The sequence below is a fragment of the Neodiprion lecontei genome, chromosome 4 (assembly GCF_021901455.1).
Source record: "Neodiprion lecontei isolate iyNeoLeco1 chromosome 4, iyNeoLeco1.1, whole genome shotgun sequence".
NCBI classification, from domain to species: Eukaryota; Metazoa; Arthropoda; class Insecta; order Hymenoptera; family Diprionidae; genus Neodiprion; species Neodiprion lecontei.
Window position 1 is genome coordinate 4,633,997 of NC_060263.1, and position 21,948 is coordinate 4,655,944.

Genomic DNA, 21,948 nt, shown 5'->3' on the forward strand with positions numbered 1-21,948 from the left:
AAAATATGCAATAATCCCATAACCGCTTCGAATCGTTACAAGAATTTTCATACGTTCACTGTGAAACGAGCAATAATCCGCGTTTTCTCTACATTAATTCGTATTACAATTTATTAAACGTATCAATTACAGAATGGAATTTAAACTTGAGCATTTACGCGATTATGTTTTACACGCAGCATTAATGCTGCGGGGTCACACATAATATGCATTATAAACACCTAGCTACGTATGTATAATAATAATAATAATAATAATACATTATACTTATTATGTCGGTGAGTGATTGTACAGTGGTGATCATATTATGAAGGGTGATATTTGACGCGAGAAAGATTTGCGTAGAATGAATACGATCTAAAGTGTTGTGTATGATTTTGATTTCGTTTTTTTTTTTTTGAAATCTTTTTTTGTTCGTTTCTTTTTTTTTTTATTTTTTTTTTTCTTGTAAACCAAGTTTTTCATTATTTTTCCCCGAAATCGTGTGTAGAAAGTCATGAAGTTGGGAGTATCATATGTTTCTCGAGTCTTATTTTCGGCAGTAACGTTTATACATACATATACATGTATGTACATGTAATTACATGTAAGTATGTATATATATATATATATAAATCGTCAAGGCTGTATTCCAATCGAAAAATATGACATTAATCGTAATGATAATGATAATAATATTCGTAAGAATAATATTGACAATAATAAACTATCATCGTATCTCGTATTTATTACACGATAATCAATAGAGCTAGAATATATTATACAGGACTAACTTGGAACGTTGGAAATCACCGTTTTTATCATTCTTGTGTAAAGACTAAAAAAGAAATCGAATTCATCACCATAATATGTGTAGTGAAATTCAAAGAAACGGGGATCGGGAGTCGATCTATTCGTGCATACATATGTAATAAGCTGAATTGCATTTACAGTCTAAACGGTAGACGTTAAGCTGCATTTTTCGAAAATCAATCAGAACACAGCCTGAAAAAAAAAGGCGTTGTAAGAAATCGTTACCTGTACTCGCATTCGTAACGAAATTTTTTTTCAAATGCTACGCCGAAGATAAAAACTGCCTATTTTTTTTTTCAAATGTTTTTTTTTTTTTTTTTTCTTTTTCTTTGACACTATAAAAATGATCGCAAGACGTACGCTTGGGCTGTTCTTCTGCATTTTTTCACAACGTTACGCATTTCCACGATTAATTACTCTCTGGTATCGGTGTGTAATTGGCTGATTGGGCTGAACGCGTATTTTGGCAGATGAGGGTTGCTACTGTTAGATGTGTATATATCGCGCATTATTAATTTTTAAACACATATATAGTATATTCTGATGAATGTGTGTACGTGTATGTGTTCATAGTTATATAATATGTATATATGTACGTAAATATATACATATATATATATATATATAATATATTTGGGAAGCATGCAACAACATCGATTTATAATTATATGCGAGCTTCAAAAATCTAAGGGAAATCAAGTATACGATACGGTATATCAATTGATTGCACGTCAGCATAAAGTAGGTATACGGTATCAATTATTTGTAGCAAAGAGTGACATTCGTCGGACGTTCGCGAGGCGAACTGAGAATTATTGTAAAAACAACTAGTCATCGGATTACATTGTTTTTCTTAGTGTTATAATACATATATCGTATTCATGTAGGATCGTCAAAAAGAAATACGTGAATCATCTTTGCCCCGAGTCAACTAATAATGAATATAATATTGTAGGTATTATAATATTCACCATATTGATGATGATGATAATAATAATAATAATAACGTGTATTACTCAGCGTAACGCGAGTGATTTTCTATAGTCATTATACATGTGTTATTATATTTCAGTGTTCATTGTTACGTAGATATATTATGTGTATATATATATATGTATATATATTGAGGAATATAAATAATTTATTATATCTGGATGTAATACGGTATAATAATATATATCGTGTGTAATAATGTTTATAATTCCTAGACCAGAGAAAACATCGTTAAACCTTATCTTCATTTCATATTACTCTTTTGTTATTTATTTATTTATTTTATTTTTTTTCCATTTGTCTTTGTGTTTCAATTATAATAATTATTCATTTCTTTTGCATATTTACTTATTTATTTATTTTTTCCTCTACCTCTACCTCTTCCCTGCCCTCGCATAATATTCAATTACTCCGCGCTTCACATTTTTGTGTTTCTTTTTTTTTTATTTTTTATTTATTTTTTTTTTTTATTTTTGCTTTTTGTTTTGTTTAGTTTTGTATCATTCATTGTTCAATATAATATTTTATTACAAAAATTTGTACTCTTATTGGGGGTGGGGGAGGGGGCGGGAGGGGATGTTGCTTTCAATAAGGGACGTAGCTGCCTCGTATATTTGGGAACATTTTACTCACCGATTTGTTATTCGATATAGTTATGTAGAACAAATCAATTTACTTCGGTTTAGCGGTATTTAACTGTATAGTTACTCGGTTACGTAGACTAAATACATAAGTTATATACACTTATTGCACGATTATAAATTGAATTTTATTCAATCGAAAGCAATGTATGCATACGACGTTATTCGTGACGTACGTATATTGTAATACATGAAATATGACGAATTGGACAAAACACCATGATAATTTTCTCTAATTCCATCATATTTTTAATATACGTAAGTGTACGTATCAATGTGTGAAAATGTCCCAATTTTATCAAGAAGTCAGCCAGGTCGCCCGTACAATAATAATACACACATATTTCATATGTGTCATTACGTGTATATTGTATATACAATAACGTTACAAAATTAGACCGCCGGAGCGTCAAGATCGCCGTTGAACGCAAGGCCGCCGGATATGAAATAACAAATCAAGTATTTCGCTTAATTATAACAAATTCACCGCATTGTGTAGATTTTGAATTCCACGGAAATCGGCCGTATTTTTCAGTCTGCGTTTTGCCGCAGTAGGGCGTTAAATTTTGATTATAAAGAGTTTTCGCGTTAACGAGGGAAAATGATAATGTTCGAAAAGCAGAATCCAGATTAAATGTTGAGAAAAAGTGGGGGGAAAAAAAAAAAAACAGAATTACTTTGCTGATTTTAATTCCTGCACAGCGTTAATGTTTATTATTCAAATACGATTCCGTTCTTCGTTATTGCCGTTATATATTTTTGTAGGTGTATGTGATGATAAATCGGCGAGAAGTGAAGAAGAGAAAAAAGAGAGAAAGAAAGAGAGAGACGCGGCGATAAAGAGGAAAAGTATCTTCCGTCATCGTCCGAATATGTATATGTATACCAAATATATATATAAATACATAACGAAAAGAAGAAACACTTTGTTTGCCCAGCACTTGAGACGGCGGCTAATTAAATTAAACAGTGAACGCATTGAGAAGTGGATTTGGTCCTCCTCTTTTACTTTTTCTCTCTATCTCCTTTTTATCCCGATTCTTCGTTTCATCCGACCGGCAGACGCGTTCCAAAGAAGCGAAGAAAATAACTGATAACAAAAATAGAATGCGAGAAAGAAAATTCATAAAAAAAAAAATAAAAAAAAAAAAAAAACACAAAAACGCGACCAAAGTTAAAATAAATATTTATTTTTCAACGAATCCGATCAACTGCACAGCTGCAGTTTTTATACAAAGAAAAGAAACACTCGGGTATGTAAAAAAAATTGAATAATTTTACTCTCTGCGAGTGATTGGCAAGTATTTCGCGTGAAGTTTCTCAAAATTCTTGTTAATTCGATATTTACTTTCATACGTGCAAGTATTTCCGATAAGTCAAATTACTGTAAAAATTAATCACGCATCGGAGCCTTGCGTTAATTACACGGTATGCGTATAGATATTTCTATCTCGCATCGTGACGCTCGCGGTACATTTAGATATTCAATAACTAATAAAGAAAAAAAAAAAAAAAAAAACAATCATTAAACAATCGGGTAAAATTAAAGGAAACTATACATTAGAATGGATATGAATTCAGTTTCACGGGGAATTGGAATTACAGGTCGGTATATATGTAACTGGATTTTACGAATCAATTAATCAATCAGTTGATTAATTTTAATGTATAACAGTAATATAATCGTGCACACAAAACTTGCAGTCACACTTCATGCGTACGCGCTACTACTTGAATATTGCGATGTATTTGCGACTGTTTTTTTTTCTTTTATACATTTATCCTTACTCACTTCAAGAAGAGTCGATCGTTTATAAATCAACATATTCAGCCAATTCGGTGACACGTAAATTAAAAAAATTAAATATCAAATAACAAATTACATTTCTAACGAAACGAAAACAAATTTTAAGCGTCTATAAAACAAGCCCGATTGTTAAACGAATTTCTTACGAGAATACCTACGTAAATATTTATCTTTCTTTTCACCTTTTGACGTACGTATTAAGTACAATTTTGAAGCGGCCGCAAATACATGTATGCTACATATATATATACATATATGTATATTATATTATATTATATGTATATTACACACGCCAGCGTCTAATCTACGGGGGATTGATTACGTCGATATATATATATAAATTATATATATATATATTATATAATTCATTATACATGCTACGACATATGTTATTAATTACATGCGCGTGTAATGTAAATGTTAGTTACTTGTTGATATTATTTGTTTTTTTTTTTTTTTTTTTTTTTTTTTTATATTTTGCTTTCTATCAATTTTTATTTTAAATACGATTATAGAAGTTGAAGATTAAGAAAATTTTTCCTTCCAATAACTATACGCAATACGTAGAGAAATGCTTATCGTATGCATCACAAATGGGTGTAATTTTATCATTTTCCTTTTTCTTTTCACTTTCTCTCTCAAGGTATAATGTAAAACGTAGTGTTTATTTAATTTAAAAATTTTCATACGAATTATATACGCTTACGTAATATATACTTGGTAATTTTCAAAAACGATATTGTATCAATCAATTGTGAAACGATACAACGTTAATATCAAAATCGCTGTCCTACGTGGCTAATGTTTAAACCATTACATTATTACTATTTAATTATTAGGTCTTTTGTAAATGTATCGAAAAAAACTATCCTTAGTAAAAAAAATGGCGCTGTGTGAGTTTCTCAATTTTCCTCACCCACCTGCCGCCTCTGATCGTTGTTGCGTTTTATCCAAACTTTAAACGTCCGAGCAGTGCGATCGTAAAATCGAACGACGCATCGAGAAACACACACACACGGACCCTTTTCTTAATCAATGCACAGCGCTCATCATCACTCGTCAATATATTAAAATCGTCCCCTGATATATTTCAAACATCAAAAGGCAACGTGTTCTGACACAAGAATTTAAACTTTCACTGTCGAATTATTCAAAAGTTGCAAAATGCGCGGAGAATGCGTTGATTATTTCTTTTTTTTTCTTTTCTTTCTTTCCTTTCTTTTTGCCAATTACAATCGTTTGTCGCAGACTTAACGATTAAGCGGTTATCATTTTTACTTGACATTATATTTCTTTTTATCCTTTTACATCCTTTTTTCCTTTTTCGCTTTTTTTTTTTTTTTTGTTTCCCTCTCAATAATGCGCACACGCGCAGTCGACGAGTGGTGATATTGATATCTAATAGTTTATATACGATAATTAAGCGACAATTCCCGAGGAGAATTAAATCATCCTTAAATTTACAACGAACAATATCGAACGCGCGGTTTACACGCTTCGCAGGTGGCAGCGCAGCTGTCCCTGGAATAATCACGACGAACTTAAACTTAAGTTTCTTATTTTATTTCTTTGCTTTTTTATTTATTTTTTTTTTCATATCATATCTTATTTTATTCATTTACCGAGATGTCAGAAAAATCGCGTAGAAAAATTACTTCCATCAAGTGCAAAGGGATTTGTTTTTTTTTTTTTTGTTTTTGTTTTTATTTTTTTCTTCTTTCTTCACTTATTTCGACGGAGGGAGACTCACGCGCGATGCAAGAGGAGAGAAGGACGACGACTTACAGGCGTACGAAACTGCGTAAAATTACTTATATCACGATCCGTATAATACAATAATACAATGCCAATTAATTAGGATTGATTTTTTTTTTTTTTTTGGTTCTTTTTTTCTGAAAATTTTACAAAAATAATAACAGCCTATAATATTCACGTTTATCAGCAGTAGCCGCGCGGTCGTCCAACAATCCTTGGAACGTGAATCAACTGACACGTGTATACAATATATATATATATATCATAAGAATTCGTTTCGTTAGCATTAATTTTCTTCGATTAGTCTCAACGCTTCGACGTTTCATGTATTGTGAAAAATTTTCCGTATGGAAAAAAAAAAAATGAAGGAAACTAGAAATCTAAGGAGAAAGCAAAAAACAAACATACGATCCGCGAAATATTCTCGACCGGATTACTTCGATAACGTTGCGCACATTACACGGTTGAGAAAAATTAATTTTACGTAATTTTATATTACATGCCTTATTAAAAAATTTCAGCATATCGTATCGCTTTTGAATACCACGTAGCCAATTACGGTTTTCCCGTTGTAAGCGAGTCTGTCCAAAATAAACGCGTGTAACAATCACGTTGAATGCAGAGAATTATACCGAGGTCGCAAAAATTTCTTGTCGATTTTTTGTTTTTTTTTTCTTCTTCTTCTTTTCTTCGACGAATGGAATTTCGCGACGAAATTTTTTTCTTTTTTTTTTTCTCCCATTCGCGTTCGATCGGACAGAATCGCCTTTAACGCTTACTAATTAATCACTATAGGTACGAACGACTTGAACCGTTGACTTTCCGATGGAGCGGCGTTAAATTTACACTTTTACCCTCGTTTGTTCATTGTTTTTTTTTTTTTCTTATTTTTAGTCAGCGTTTTTTCCTTTTTTTAAATTTCCTTTCGAAAGTCTCTATTCATCTTTTCTGTCAGTTGTCCCGTTTGGTCCGCACTACCAGCATCAATTTGCGCATGATTTGCATTTCAAAATACTTCGTTATTATTTTGAATCGCTCCCGAGCTGCTTCCTTGCCGTTCCGATCGGTTGGTAACACTATTAATTTATCATAATTTAATTACGTTTAAATGTAATAATAATAATAATAATAATAATCGTCGTCGCCGTCGTCAGTGTCGCCGTAATTATCATCGTCGTCAATGTCATTGTCATTAACTTAATCATAACAAACGTTAGGATTATTATTACATTACCAGGTATTATTATCATTACGTGCTTACCTAATCGATTATTAACGTTGAATTTATGCCGTCGTACTATCAAGTGTACGATTTATTAAGTTATGAATACGCGTAATAAATTATCGTTATTACATTCGTGAAAATACCTGTCTAACAATACGTGTATCCGACAACACAGCGAGTTGTTGAATTCGAGCAAAACGTATATACGTTATTTTACGATTTTTCATATTAATATACTATAAAATAATGATGATTTTATATTATTTGACAGGAATTTCATTCGTAGACTGCAGAGATGGGATGAACGTATCCTCGTCTTAGTTTATAACATTAATAAACATTACTCGTTTATCTTTCATTGTACGAGAATTTTGGAAGAATTTTGAAGAAAATTTTGGGCTAAGTTTTTGGGCAAGTATCAGTATTTTTTCTGTCCTTCGTTTTCTCAATTTTCTTCATCCTTTTCTTTTGTTTTACCCCTTTTTTTGATCCGAGTCATTTTGCGAGTAATTATTCGTTAACGCGTTTGCCGATTTCTAATACCTGCTTTCTTTATTCTATGCCTGACGATAATTACATGCCGTAATAAGAATGTAATCGCAATTACAAAAACTAGGTAAGGATAGCCTGATCGTTACTCGTATGTTTAATAAGTTAATTTTGATAAATTCCAAGCTTTTCCTTTTCGTTTTTTTTTTTTTTTTTTTCTTCTTTTTTGCTTTTCATTTGTTTCCGCGATCTCTCTCACCTTAGGTTATACACATTATACACCTTATACTGTATATTTTACAGGCGAGAGACTCGCTCGATCGACACCAATTGTTAAAAAAATAGGGTACAAAAATTATCATTCTAATTTTACGCCTTATCAAATCTATGATTTTAAACGTTTCCCCCCATTTTTTTTTTTTTTTTTTTTTTCAACTTTTTCTATATCGTTTCTTCCCCTCTTTTTTTTTAATCATCGTTTTGACACAGCCGAATTAAAATGCCCCGATTTTCCTACAATAGCGAATACATACGAAATTCTTAATTTAGATTCTTAATTCATTTTCTTACCAGCTCGCTTCTATCAATACTATAATATATAATATCCTTAATCCGTACAATCCCGAACTTAGCCCTTAAGCATTATGCATAAATGTACGCATATCGTATATAATAGCAATAATAGTGCATTAGAAAATTTAGAAAAAAGTTTTCAAAAAGTTTGGCGTCAATTTCTCACGAATCATAATCGTTCAATTTTTACCGATCGTCTTCATTCTAAGTTTTATGTTTTCGTCGTTAGTTTAATCAATTATTATTATAATTACTTGCGTCACCAATCATGGTTTGATAGCAGTAAAAATTGTCCGCGAAATTTTTTTTTTCCATTTTTTTTTTTTTTTTTTTTTCGTTTTTTATCAAGTACACGTTACGCACGATTTTAATACATGTATATTGCTGTTATTATTATATATCGACAAAATATATGATTAATTATTGTTAAACATGTATCATAAAATACGTTTAATCGATTATTATATTACGTGGTTAAATATGTGGAGGAGACTTTTAGCAACATTCGCACGCCCATTCATACAATTGAATGTTAAGATTATTTATAATAATGCTTGTACAGAAGACATAAAAAAAAAAAGTTCCTAATAATTACCTGCTAAGCCCTAACGTTATCGATATTATTGTTACAACTATCATTAGATTATACAACTATGCATAGCGATTAATGTAGAATTATATGTTATCTCGAAACGCGCCAATTTATATTTATGTACACATATATTTTTCTGCAAGCTGTTAAACGCATCGTTCATAATATATGTTATACTGTGAGAATTAATTTTCTTGGAACAATTATTATTGTATCAACTGAATCGGATTAATTGTTTAATGTAAATATATATATAATATATATAACAAACCTCAGCTATATGTAATTTTTACGAAAATAGCTGTTGAAAATGTGCAAAGTGAAATCTGGCAAGATTAATAAGATAATAAAAGAATGCAACTAATAACGATGAAAACGAAAAACATCTATAACATCAAGATTCGATTAAGAAACGTAAAACGGTTTTGAATAATGTCAATTCAACCCTGCGACACTGTTTTCATTAAACCGTGTATTTCGATAACTGATATCGTATCATCTTGGTCTAAATCTACTATCGGAATTTTTTAATTTCTATTTCCACCATAATCATTATTATTATTATTATTATTATTGTTATTATTTTAACTATGATTATTATCATTATTTAGGTATTTATAGTACTTTGCGTTATTTTTTAATTTGTTTTTCTTCCTTCATCAATTTATATCGGCCGTTGCGTTAGAGCGAAAGAAAAATTGTTTAGTAACATCGTAGTTTTGTCCATCATATATTTTCTTGTATTTATTTCATTACTTTTCGCTAATAAAATATCCCATCATGCACGTTGTTTACGGCGTCAATGTTAACATGTCGTAACGAAAGCACGCGCCATTTCACTCTCTTAAAATATCAAATATATCATATAAGTAGCTATTTATACACGTTAAATACCTCGCGCATAATTCTAAAGATCAAGGAAACGGAATGCGATGTAGAAATTATGAAAGATTACACGATTTCTATTTTCCTCTTCCGTACCACACACCGTTTCTACATATTATACATCGAACCTTGTACATTTTATCGTTATAGGTGTGATAAAGAACTCTTTCAAAACGCTGTTCAATTCGCCCGAACGCAACTTTGTAGTTTTCTCTTTTTAATATGTAAAAAAACCCGCGTCAGCAGAGGGACAGTGATATAGGGTATGTAATAACAATATCATCTTCCTATGTACATTTGTACCTTTGTCAACATCCAACCTTCAAACTTCCATCTCATTGTCAGACCAAACTTGAAAAACCAAAATCCGATCCCCCGAGATTTGTCGAAATTAATTTTTCACCTTTCTTCTCACACTCTGAAACTACTCCAGCACGTCTTCACTGTTATCTCTGCTCCTTGATCTCGACTTTTTTCCGTCGCTTTGTGTTTTTATTCCTTGCAAAGGTTACTCCAGTGATCGATTTCATCCATCGTTAGTTAAACTTCCTGAAAATGTTCGCCTTCTTAGCAGTTGGAGGAGAAAAAAAAAAAAAAAAAAAAAAAATTAGTGAGACAATTCGGCGAAAAAAAGAAAGTAAATTCATTGAAGGAAAGAAACGTCTGGAATAAATGTCGAATTTTTAAACTTCCGCGACTTCGGCTCGCCTTTTCGTCGTAGTAATTCTGAAAGTGTTAAAATAGGTGTTTTTTTTTTTTTTATTTTATTTTTTCCTCAACTTTTACGAAATTCTTGAAAAGAGATTAAACGGCGTGGAAAAGTTGGGAGGGAATTATAACGCGACCGTGATACCGGAAAGTGTGCGTTATAACCAACACCAACGCTTCAACCCTTGAGAAGGGCGATTTTTCACGAGGCCGCCCTCTTTACTAAGCCTTCTTTCAGGCAAAGGGCTTCCGGGAAGCCACATTATAGATATCCATAGGGGTCAGTCTCACCTCTCGGTCTCTAATCAATATTTCACATCATCTAGTTTCTTCTTCCTTCTTTTTTCACCGAGCTTTAATCGCGTTTCACTTTACTAGATTTGGTCGAAAAGCAGCTTGCCTCTTATTTCTTTCCATCTTTCTTTGCCCTTCATTTTCTTTTTAGTAAAATAAATGTTATTTCGCAAAAGTAATCGGCTGATTTCCTTCGTTCTCTTATATGTAATTCTGTTTTAGAATAAAGTAATTTCCCTTTCAACATCGGTTAATGATAGATAACTGCGTTTGAAACTGAGATTGAAGTTGAGGTGGTCGGATGTCGATGCTTGGGGTTAAAAATCTGTTAAACTTAATCGGGATTATGCTGTACGGATCAGAGGATGACCCGAGAATTGACGGCATTATAGAAGTTGTATTGGCAAGAAAAAAAAAAAAAAAAAAAAAAATTTGGCCCGGCGTGTTGCGGCATCGGAAATACAACAAAAAAAAATAAAAAATAAATAAAAAATTTTTAAAAAATACGACGTTGTTGGAAGTTTGAGAAAATGTTTACTTTCATTTTCATATTCCCACTGTATCTTATTTTCTTTTCTTACAGGATTGAATCAATATCCCTCGTCATCCTCGTAAATTCTGTGGCACAACACGTAAAAAGGCTTTTATAATATTGTAATCTTCTCTATATCTGTGGTTAGTAGTATTTAGTACGATGCATTTGTTTGTTTTTGTATTTGTATTAATATTCTCTTTTTGTACGTATCTCGATAAAATGTTGTTGATAGGTAGATTTTCTCTCTCTCTCTCTCTCTTTTTTTTTTTTAATTTGTTTTCGGTTTTTTTTTCCTCTCTTTAAATTTTATTTTACTTTTTAGGCAGGTTTTGCCCTCGAAAGGGGCTGGAAAACAGGGATCACGACGCCACGGATTCACTTTATTTTCAATCACATACCGTCATCGATAAATCGAAATTAGGAAAGTCAAAATGCCGAGGAATAATAAAATCAAGGGAAAATCGTTTCGTTTGAAAAAATTCTACGGCTAGCCGAGTTTTCATCCCGCTTATGAAAATCTCCTCCTATGTGTGACTGGCCTTTTAATAATCTGCACGTAAGCAAAGAGGGTGGAAAGAAAAAACAGAAAGAGTTGTAATTAAGACCTTCGGATAATACGAGCGTAAATCTAAGATGAGAGTGTCGTCCGTGGCTTTTTATAAAATGTTTTGAATCTGGTATCCATGAGTTGCGATCACAATAAGGCTATTGCTATAGATATAATGTGAGATTGTAATAATATTATTATTATGTTTGAATAATCAGTGTTACACGAGTTTTCTATCTTCCTTTAATTTTTTTTTTTTTTTCTTTCTTCTTCTTCTTTCATACATGAAACAAAAAACAATGTTATACAACGGTATTTTATTATTATTATTTATTATCATTATTATTTGCCGATATTATTGTTATTTGTATTCTTTTTTTCCTTTCATCAATTATTTCTTCGTTTTAATCGTAACATATCAACATTAAACCGTGTAATCAATTGAAACTATACATAATTATTTAGTGATTATAATTCTGTTATAATAATATGCTATGCAATATAAAATGATCTAATATAACACGTAATATTGATTTTTAAAACGACTGCTGTTATTCTTGTGTGTTTCTTTTCTTTTTCTTTTTCTTTCTTCGCAACAAAAACTCTTTCGATAAGACTCAAACACAGAGAGGGAAGAAAATTTCTTCATTCAATAACAGAGAAAACATTAGGGAACAGAGAAAACATTAGGGAACAGGATTAGGGATTTGAGAGAAAAAAAGGAGAAAAAAAAAAAACACACACACACCCAGTATATAATAACGACGAACAAATAGTACTAAAATTGCGACTTCGATTCTTGCGCCTGAAGTTATAGACCGGAGCGATGTCGTGAATATAACCTACAACGTTATCTATTACATATATATATATATGTATAGTTATGTTATATACTACATTATATATTATTATCAGTATATTATTATTTTACCGAAGCTATATTATAATATTCTTTTATCAAATCGAAAAATAAAACGTGAAACAAAATTTGCTAAAACTTTTTTTCTTTTTTTTTTTTAATTTTTCAATTTTTTAATTTTAGTTTTATCTTTCTTCTTCTCTTTTTCATCTTTTTTTTTTTCTTGTGAGATGGATTTTTAGCTTAACGCTGGTTGATCACAAAATATCACCATTTTTACGTACCGTCCTCTTGAGGTCTACGTTCTAATAGCACGCCTTATTATTATTACTTTTTCTCCTTTCTTATTTTTCTAGACTGTTTTTTTTTTTTTTTTTTTATTTTTTTCTTTCTTCCTTCAACAAATGTAATGTTACCCATTTATAATGTCTTTTGTTCTAAATTTATGTCTTCATTTGTATTTTTATATGATTTTTTATTTCTCTAACCGTCACTTTATTCGTCTATTTTCATTCTTTCGTTCAAACTGTTCTGTACGTGATAATGTTAATATATACGAACCAACTGCACTATACATCGGGTGTAAATTATCCAGACGGTGGCGAATAATTGAATTGTAACAATTCTCTCGTAATTATGCGGGATAGGTGATGAGCATAATTCGTGACGGTTAATTGAATGGTACACAAATATATACATATATTTGTATATATACTTGCATGTATACGTATGAAGATAATAATAATAATTAGTATAGTTTAAATTTAATTTCTTTTTTTTATTTTCATTTTCATTTTTCACTTCAACACAGACGATTAATGAGTTGTTACACGTGCAACGTGTTATATGTGTGCGAATGGCAATTTACACATATGAATATAAACGCATTGTATTTAATTCATATCCCTGCGCGGGATTATTATTAACGTTTTGTTTTTCTTTTTTTTTTTTCTTGAAGTCTTTTCCGCATATCATATCCTATCTCGGATAAATGAAATATTACGTATAGCGTTTGTAAACTGATTTTCTTTATACACAATTTATTAGTTACGCTTCTTACCGGTTGATTTGTTTGTTTGTTTGTTTTTTTTTCCGTTATTTCTTCGACTTTTTAATATATTCTTAACGCGTTACGCAAATGAAAGATTTTGTCATCATCTTTACTTCCGAATTTTAACTCCCGATCCATGTTATTTTAACGGGAATTCGATCGCACTTCCCGATTTAATTCAATTAAATGATTATTACTGTTGTTATTATAATTATTATTATTATTATTATATTTTTTTTTAATGAATTTTCCATTTTTCCTTTACACCGTCTCTTCCTCTTTTGTATCTCATTTCAGTTTCTATTTAAATAGATTATATATGAATAAATATATAATTATTTTTCACGCTCATAATGATCAGTAATTAAATATCTAGTTGTCTACCACAGCTGAAAATTCTTACACGCTATTATTATAATTATTGTTATTATTATTATACCTACATTACTGTTTTAGTTTATCGTTATTGTTATCGTTATTTGTTATTATATTATACACCGATAATTTATCATTTTTTTCATGTCAATTATCAAATAGATTCAAACACGTCATCCTAGGAAAAAATGTCGGCTAATATTTAATTAATAAACTTGTACAAATAGTTATCGATACTATTATTATTATTATTATTGTTGTTGTTGTTGTTGTTGTTGTTGTTGTTGTTGTTGTTGTTGTTGTTATTCCATTACTTACTCAGAATTTGAACGTTAATATGACACAGTTTATATTCTACTACACGTATAAAACGGAAATGAAAAAAAAAAGGATTATACTCTGTCGTTTACTTAATGTTTAATTATTATTAATAATAATAATAATAATTTATATATTTACCCGAACTTTGACCACTCAATATCTCCTCGCACGATTTAACGTAAGTTATAGCTTGTCTATTTATTATATCGTATATACTTTTCCCTATTCTAATCATTTCGTACTATAATATTCCTTAAATATTAATTCTCGATCCTGACCTTAAATTCGATCGTCGATAAGTGAAGAAAATGAAATATATATGTGTGTGTGTTTAATAAAAATCTGGTGATTCTTTATGAGTTATGCGCAACTGTTTGTCCAGCAGTTGCATTAACATATTTTCATTTCCGCTCTTTTGGTTGATTCATTTCTAAAAGAATATTTTTTCATCCTTGCGTTTCTTCAAATTCGTTTCGTCCAATAATCGAAGCCAATAACGAAAATAAAGCATCGTAATTAAAAAAAAAAAAAAAAAATACGAAAATAAAAATCACGTTAATGACGACGTCTAACCGGATCATTTTTTCTTCGATTATTTCCTCCTTCCTTTTTACTCCCCTCGAACCCTGAGAAAAAGCAGCAACACGAACACTCGAAAAACCTTAATAGTCACTTAAAATATTTTTATATAGTATATATATATATATGATAATAATAATAATAATAATAATAGTATTATATTACGTTATCGATGATTCAAACCTCTATATTTATAATTACGTAATTATTATTCTAGACTCTATTCATAATTCAACCACTCATAATCGTTCATTTTTCCGTCTCGTCTCCGTTTTTTTTCCTCGATTTTTTTTTTTTTTTTTTTAATTTTTTTTTTTTACTTTTCTTTTCTTCACATCTTTGTTTAATCCGTTTCGCTTATTGCGTATCTCCTCTCTTAATCCTTATTTTATCGAAAAACACCGCGCGCTCTATCGGGTAGATTGCTTTATCGAATATTGAAAAAAATTTTACAAAATTTTACTGATCTACATAATGAATTGCGTTAGTAAAGCCGAACGAATGATTTCGGGATAAGTATGTATAAAGTACATGTATATATGTATATTATACGTTGACGCATTACCGACCGATTTGACGAATTGAACTTACGTTTATAACATTTTTACACGTGTTACTTTTTTTCTTTTTTTCTTTTTTTATAGTTTCTACCGTTGCTACATCAGTTCTCGGCATGTCGTATGAATTTTCGTGAGTTTGTTAATCATCGGTCGTAGGTATGCCTACCAATAAATATCTTTTTTCTCTCTCATTTTCTCTTTTAAAAACGTCGATACAAAATCGTATTTTCATTCGTCTCTCTCTTTTTTTCTCTCATTCTTACACTACCTTACCTCCTCCCCGAATCGATTATCATATAAAATCTATCGTTTCGATAGAAAAAAGTAGAAAATAGTGTATACAACAATCACCGGGATAAAAAAAAGGTTACTTTTCATCGTACGCGTTAAACCCTAATATATATATATATGCATGATTTATATACATATACATGCGTAGCAAATACATCGTATATCTAAATTTCTTTTCAAATACAAACCTAAAATTCTACAACAAACTTTATTCTCATGGAAAGAATACAAAATCCAATGTCCATGTTTTTTTTTTTTTTCCACGTTACAAATTTACGTATAATCTCCGTTTTGTTTATTCAACAAGGGGGGAAGAAAATGTATCGAATTCCGATCTTACGGTGTGTTTTATATATTTACGGATCGTGTACTCACGCCTGTATATTGCACCAATACTAAACTCTCTACCCGATCCCTAAACCTACGTATTACTTAAATCGTAGGTTTTCTTTATTTTTCAATTTTTAGTTTCTTAGCCCCATGAGTAAAATACGTTACATTTCCTTTCATTTCATTTCATACAAAATTCGTCGATGGATTTCCTTCGTCACTCGATTGAATGAAAAATTCCGATCGATCACTCATCGGTTCAATCGCCTTGTTTCAGACAATTGATTTAAGAATCTCGCTCCCGTATCATCGAGTTTTTCGCATTATAAATAATCACGATCTGTCTTACGTGTACGTATATCATACATATAAAAAAGCACATCAATATCGCACAATCCTTACTTAACAAAAGCCTATTAATTCAAGCTCAATTAAATTCTTTCAACGTGTATTACATAATCATATTTAATACCCACATGCAATCTCAGATCTATGCATGCGTTATTCGGTTACCGACGAATAAATCTTCACACATTTGTTACAGTTGTGTGATGTAAAAATACATGAAAAACTATATACGAAACAAACAACAGCGGGAAAAAGAAAAAAAGAAAAATAAAAATGAAGATACAATTAAGCGCTAATTGTTTCACGACACGATGTAACATCAAAAGTAATCGTTATATGCAATCGGACATGTTTCGCATAGTTTTACTAAACCGCGCTTATTTCCCATTATTTGTTTCGTTTTGTTTTTTTTTTTGTTTTTTTTTGTTTTTTTTTTTCTTCTCTTTCCTCATTCTTATTCATACTTTTATCACGTACTCCAGCTAGTATCGAATAAAGCATATTCCATTCCATTCTATTCCGTTGCTTCGTTTCGTTTACTTTCTTTCTTTTATTCTGTATAAAATACAGATTTTCAAGTTAATCATTTGCACGTTATTTCAAACGTACGCTACGAATTACGACCAATTACTTGTACTGCTAGGAATTTGAATAGATATACACATATATTTGTACATATATATATATATATATATATATGTATAAAGAAAAGAAAAACGTACCTAAGAATTACTATACACATATGTCTATGAATATTACTATACACACGTGGCGGTATTTCGTAACGTACGATTGTGCCGAGTAACATTTTCTTTTCCCCTTCAATTACTTCAACTCGTCGTCAGTTATTATACTGAATGAATTTCGTCTGTATATATAACCGATGAAAATCCAAACGGCCCATAATCGACCGTGTTTCTTAACGCGTTATAAAGATTATATTATACTATTCCAAATGGAAAAATCTAGTACAAGTTCGATATACAAATATAATATATATATATATATACCTAGAAATAATGTACGCATACCTATAAAATGTGATGGAAATGAAACATGTATGAATACGTGTATAATATGTGAATTGATGACGTGATTCAGACTTGTTTGATCATCACTTTGAATAGGGGTTTTTTTTTATTTTCCTTCTTTTTTTCTTCTCCTTTCATTTTTCTTTTTTTTTTTTTTTTTTCTTTCTTTTCTTGCCCGCCTGTCTCATTCTCATCCATCCATAAGATCTAATTTTGGTCTTAACCCAATCGAACCATTAAGTTATCCTTCTTCTTTTGCATTGCTCGGTTGTTCTTTTACCAGGTAGAGGTAATTTATTTTTTATGCTTTCGCGTTTTCAACAATACATTTTTATCGTCAATTTCTTACTCGGTTGGTAGTTTCGTTCTTCGTCACACAACACTTCAAGGGCGGCCTTCGCTCTGTTATAGGAACTGTGGTGGCGCTCTTCCGGGTGTGGAAACGCACGCGAAAACGATAAAGAAATTAATAAGAAAATAAAGTAATTAAAAATTGATACATTTCTTTTTCAATATTTTTTCAATTATTTATTTATTTTTATTTATTTATTTTTTTTTTTTTGCCTCTCTTAATCTTCTGTTATCGTATATTGCGTATGCAAAAAATTGAAAACGGTAGGGAGTTACACCGCATTTAGTGTTCGTTGTGCGTGCGTGTCTGTGTGGGTGATTAGGGACAATGTATGTGTGTATGTTTGTGTGTCTCTGGGGTTAATTTTTTTTTTTTTTTAATTTCACACAGCGTATACCTACTCCTAGGGTTTCCTACATCACTCGTGCGATATCTCGGATAACCAGTTCACTCGAAAACGTTTACTCCGAACGAAAGAATAGGAACAAGGGAGGGAATAAAAAAAAACAAAAATAAAAAAAAAAAAAAAAAAAAAATAAAAATAAAAAATAAAAAAATCAGCAAACACGTGCGTTAATGAAATCCTATAAATTATTTGGCACTTTGAGAAATTTCAAAACATTCGTATATCATACAATAGCTGGGTCAATTTTCGATCAAGAGAATGGGGAGGAACAAGACACAGAATACATAAAATAATGATAAATTATAGCGTCGTATATTTGGATGTCCAATTTTTTTTTTTTTTTGTCTATAAACAGATTCATCATACATTTGTATATAATTTCGTTCCCTTATGCGATCGTTTCATCGCTTTTTTTTCTCTCTTTTTTACTCGTTATTGTTTTTCTATCTTTGTATATATTCGTAGGATATATAATTATGTTTACAATGTACGCTAAATAAAGTACGCGAAAGTATCGTTGCGTGAAAAATTTTACAACCTTTTTACCGAATACACAAACTATGCAAATGGTAAGGTGTCAATATTTTTCTCGAATAAGATTCTTTCCCAAATTGAAAAAGAAGACGAGAAAACAGAAGGTATTGTTCAAAGTGTTCTTATAGCTTAAACAATAATAAAAAATTATAATAATGTAATAATAATAATAATAATAACAACAACAACAACAACAACACCAACAACAACAACAACAACAACAACAACGATAGTAAGAAATAAGGAAAAGAAACATCTATTACCAGCCTTTCCAAGTTCTATTTGCTTCTCATCATTATATCTTGGCATCGACTTCCTTTTCTACTTCACCTTCACCTTCTCCCATCTTCTTCTTCTTCTCCGTTGATGACTATTCTTTTTCATTATTTTAGTGTGTAAAATTTGACACGCTCATATATATATATATAGATTTGTGTGTGTGTGTGTGTGTGTGTGTGTGTGTGTGTGTGTGTGTGTGGGTGTATTACACTTGCGCTATTTCGCTTTTATCAAGATAAAATATATTATACGCATTAATCAGGATGTTAAGTAGAATAGTTTTCCTAAATTTTGGGAACGAGTGGGCGGTAAGTCTGCGAGACGGCCGCTATAGTTGGACAGCAACGACCAGCATCGCCGCAATGGAAAAACAAAAACAAAAAACAATCCACCTTCTCAATATTTGGTCACTTTGTTGTCCGTCATTGTCATAAATTTAAGTTCCCCTTTTCTATTTGGACCGGTATCTTTAAGAAATTCATCTTAATAATCATTTAATTAAAATTTATTTATGTTTTTTTTTCAATTTTTTCACTTTTTTTTTTTTTTTTTAACCATTACTTTCTTGATCGCTGATTGGAAAGATCATTAATCACAACACGCGTACCTATGTATATATAATATATATATATGTGTATATATATATATATTGTATATCCGCCGATCATACGTATAAAACATTGCATAATGTGTTACGTCGAGAGCACGTGTAAAAAATGTTTATATTATTAAAATTTTATTTATCATTGGTAGGGGAATAGAACGTATTTCGCGTTATTCCCCTACTTGGAAATTGGAGAAGGATAATTGAAAAAAAAAACAAAAAAAAAAAAAAAAAATTGTTAAAAATACGGTATTAGGAATTAAGTTCAAAGTTTCAAACCGTGATCGATCCAAAAAGCGTCCAACGAATGTAATATTGTGATTACTTGAAAACGTTTTCATCCGGCATAAAAAGATTCAATCTTTCAACCCCATTGTATGATCGTTCAAAAATCATAAAAAAAATCAACACAGCCGCATAGAAAATATATAAAAAAAAATCTTATTCAAATGTAAGAAGGTAAAGAAAAGATAAACGAAAAACAGATGGAAAAAAAAAGGAAGAAAGAAACGAAGATAAAAGAAGAACACAACGTTATCCAGTATCTAAGTAACAAACAATAGCATATTTTATTATAATTTTGTTTTCATCATAATTTTTTCTTTTTTTCTTTTTTTGTTTGTGTGTGTGTTTTTTTTTTTTTTTTGTTATTTTAAAGAGATATTTTTACATACATGTTTATTTGAATATATATATACGCGTTTGTGCGTGCATGTGTATGTGTGTGTGTGTGTGTGTGCGTGTGTAATATAATAAAGATAAGTTGATTGGATTAATAATAATTTGACTAATTAATGAAATGGTAGTCCCCGTGCCTGCTGTATTTTATTTACTCATCGATATAATGAAAATAATTGTTTTTTTATTCTTTTTAAATTTTTATTTTTCATTTTTTTAACGTTACCGATGTTCTCGTGTTTAATATACATATAGTATGTATACGAGTGTGTTTTATTTTTTTTTTCTCTTCGGTGCTGTGTCGTTGTTGGCAATTTAGAAAAAAAAAATTAAAAAAAATCATGTTCTCGCGTGTACGCAGTTGACTTTTCACCTCCCCGGACCATCATCGCCACCCGTCCCATAACCGAAGCGTGCGGCTTACTTCAAAACAGCTGCCTCGAAGGTGACGAAGAAAAAACCCAACGTATAAGAGAAGAAAAAATAAAAAAAAAAAAAATAAAAAATAAATAAATAAAAGAAATGTAAAATTTTCTCATAATAATCGAGGACTCGCTACATAAAATAACGGGTATCATATCCTGAACACCACACACGGTTCGGTTGTTACCCGGTTTCTCTTGCATCGACCAACGGCCGCTTTTATTTATTTATCTCGTCATCGAGAGAAAATATGAGTTTAATTTTCTTCTCTCATCCTCTTCGTTGTTCGTATTGTTTTCTTGTTGTTTCCTTCTTCTTCTTTTTCTTCTTCTTCTTCTTCTTTTTCTTTACATATGGATTCGAAGAGAAAAGAAAAAAAAAAAAAAAAAAACGCAGGACGTCAACGGACACCGTAAGACAGACGGACTCTCAGAGTATCGCCTGCAGCAAAGAGAGCAGCGGATGCAGGGAGACCGGGGCTGGTCTTGCAGTGATCAAACGTTGCGCTATACACTCCACCTGTTACGGCCATTGGCTATAGAGCTGAAACTGTTCGCGAGTGTAGCATGCTGAAAGTGGCTTCACGAAGTGCGCGTCTAACGCTCGACAATGCGGACAAGCAAAGACTCGGCTGTAGTCGGAGTAGAAGTTCAGTCGCTGATGTGGTAAGAGCAGTGGCTTCTGGCAGCTGTTGCACTGCAACATAGAAGACAACGATACCCTGTAGAGTCGAATAACCCCTCCACCCACCCCCACCCCCCTACCCCTACCCTTCTCAACCCTTCCGCACCACTACCACTACCACCATCACCATCGCCACATCCACAGTCATCGCCCGCTGCAAGTCCGCTCGTTAATGGGCCGATCGGCTCATTCGCTGAAATGTCAACTACGGGCGAGCAACGAGATGACGATTAGGAATTGCCGTTAAAGCCCAATGACCGGAGTCCGCGAGTTTGAATAGCGAAAAATGATGAGTATACTGTGACAGCCCCGCGAACGTTCTTATAACGAGAGTCGACTGTAAGTGCGTCGATTTACCCCGCCGTTTTGACTAACGGAGTTCCGATGGTTGGTAAGGGTTGAATTAC

The 21,948-nt window shown here is 31.3% G+C and overlaps 1 protein-coding gene across 1 annotated transcript in view; it reads right to left on the reverse strand.

Annotated features, from left to right (window-relative positions):
• Positions 1 to 5,879: 5,879 nt before the first annotated feature.
• Positions 5,880 to 21,948, reverse strand: part of LOC107223223 (headcase protein) — a 155,383-nt gene continuing 139,314 nt past the window's right edge. The window contains exon 5 of the mRNA XM_046738247.1: positions 5,880 to 21,553. Coding sequence (XP_046594203.1) covers positions 21,380 to 21,553 — 174 coding nt within the window. The 3' untranslated portion in view covers positions 5,880 to 21,379. The remainder of the gene's footprint in view (positions 21,554 to 21,948) is intronic.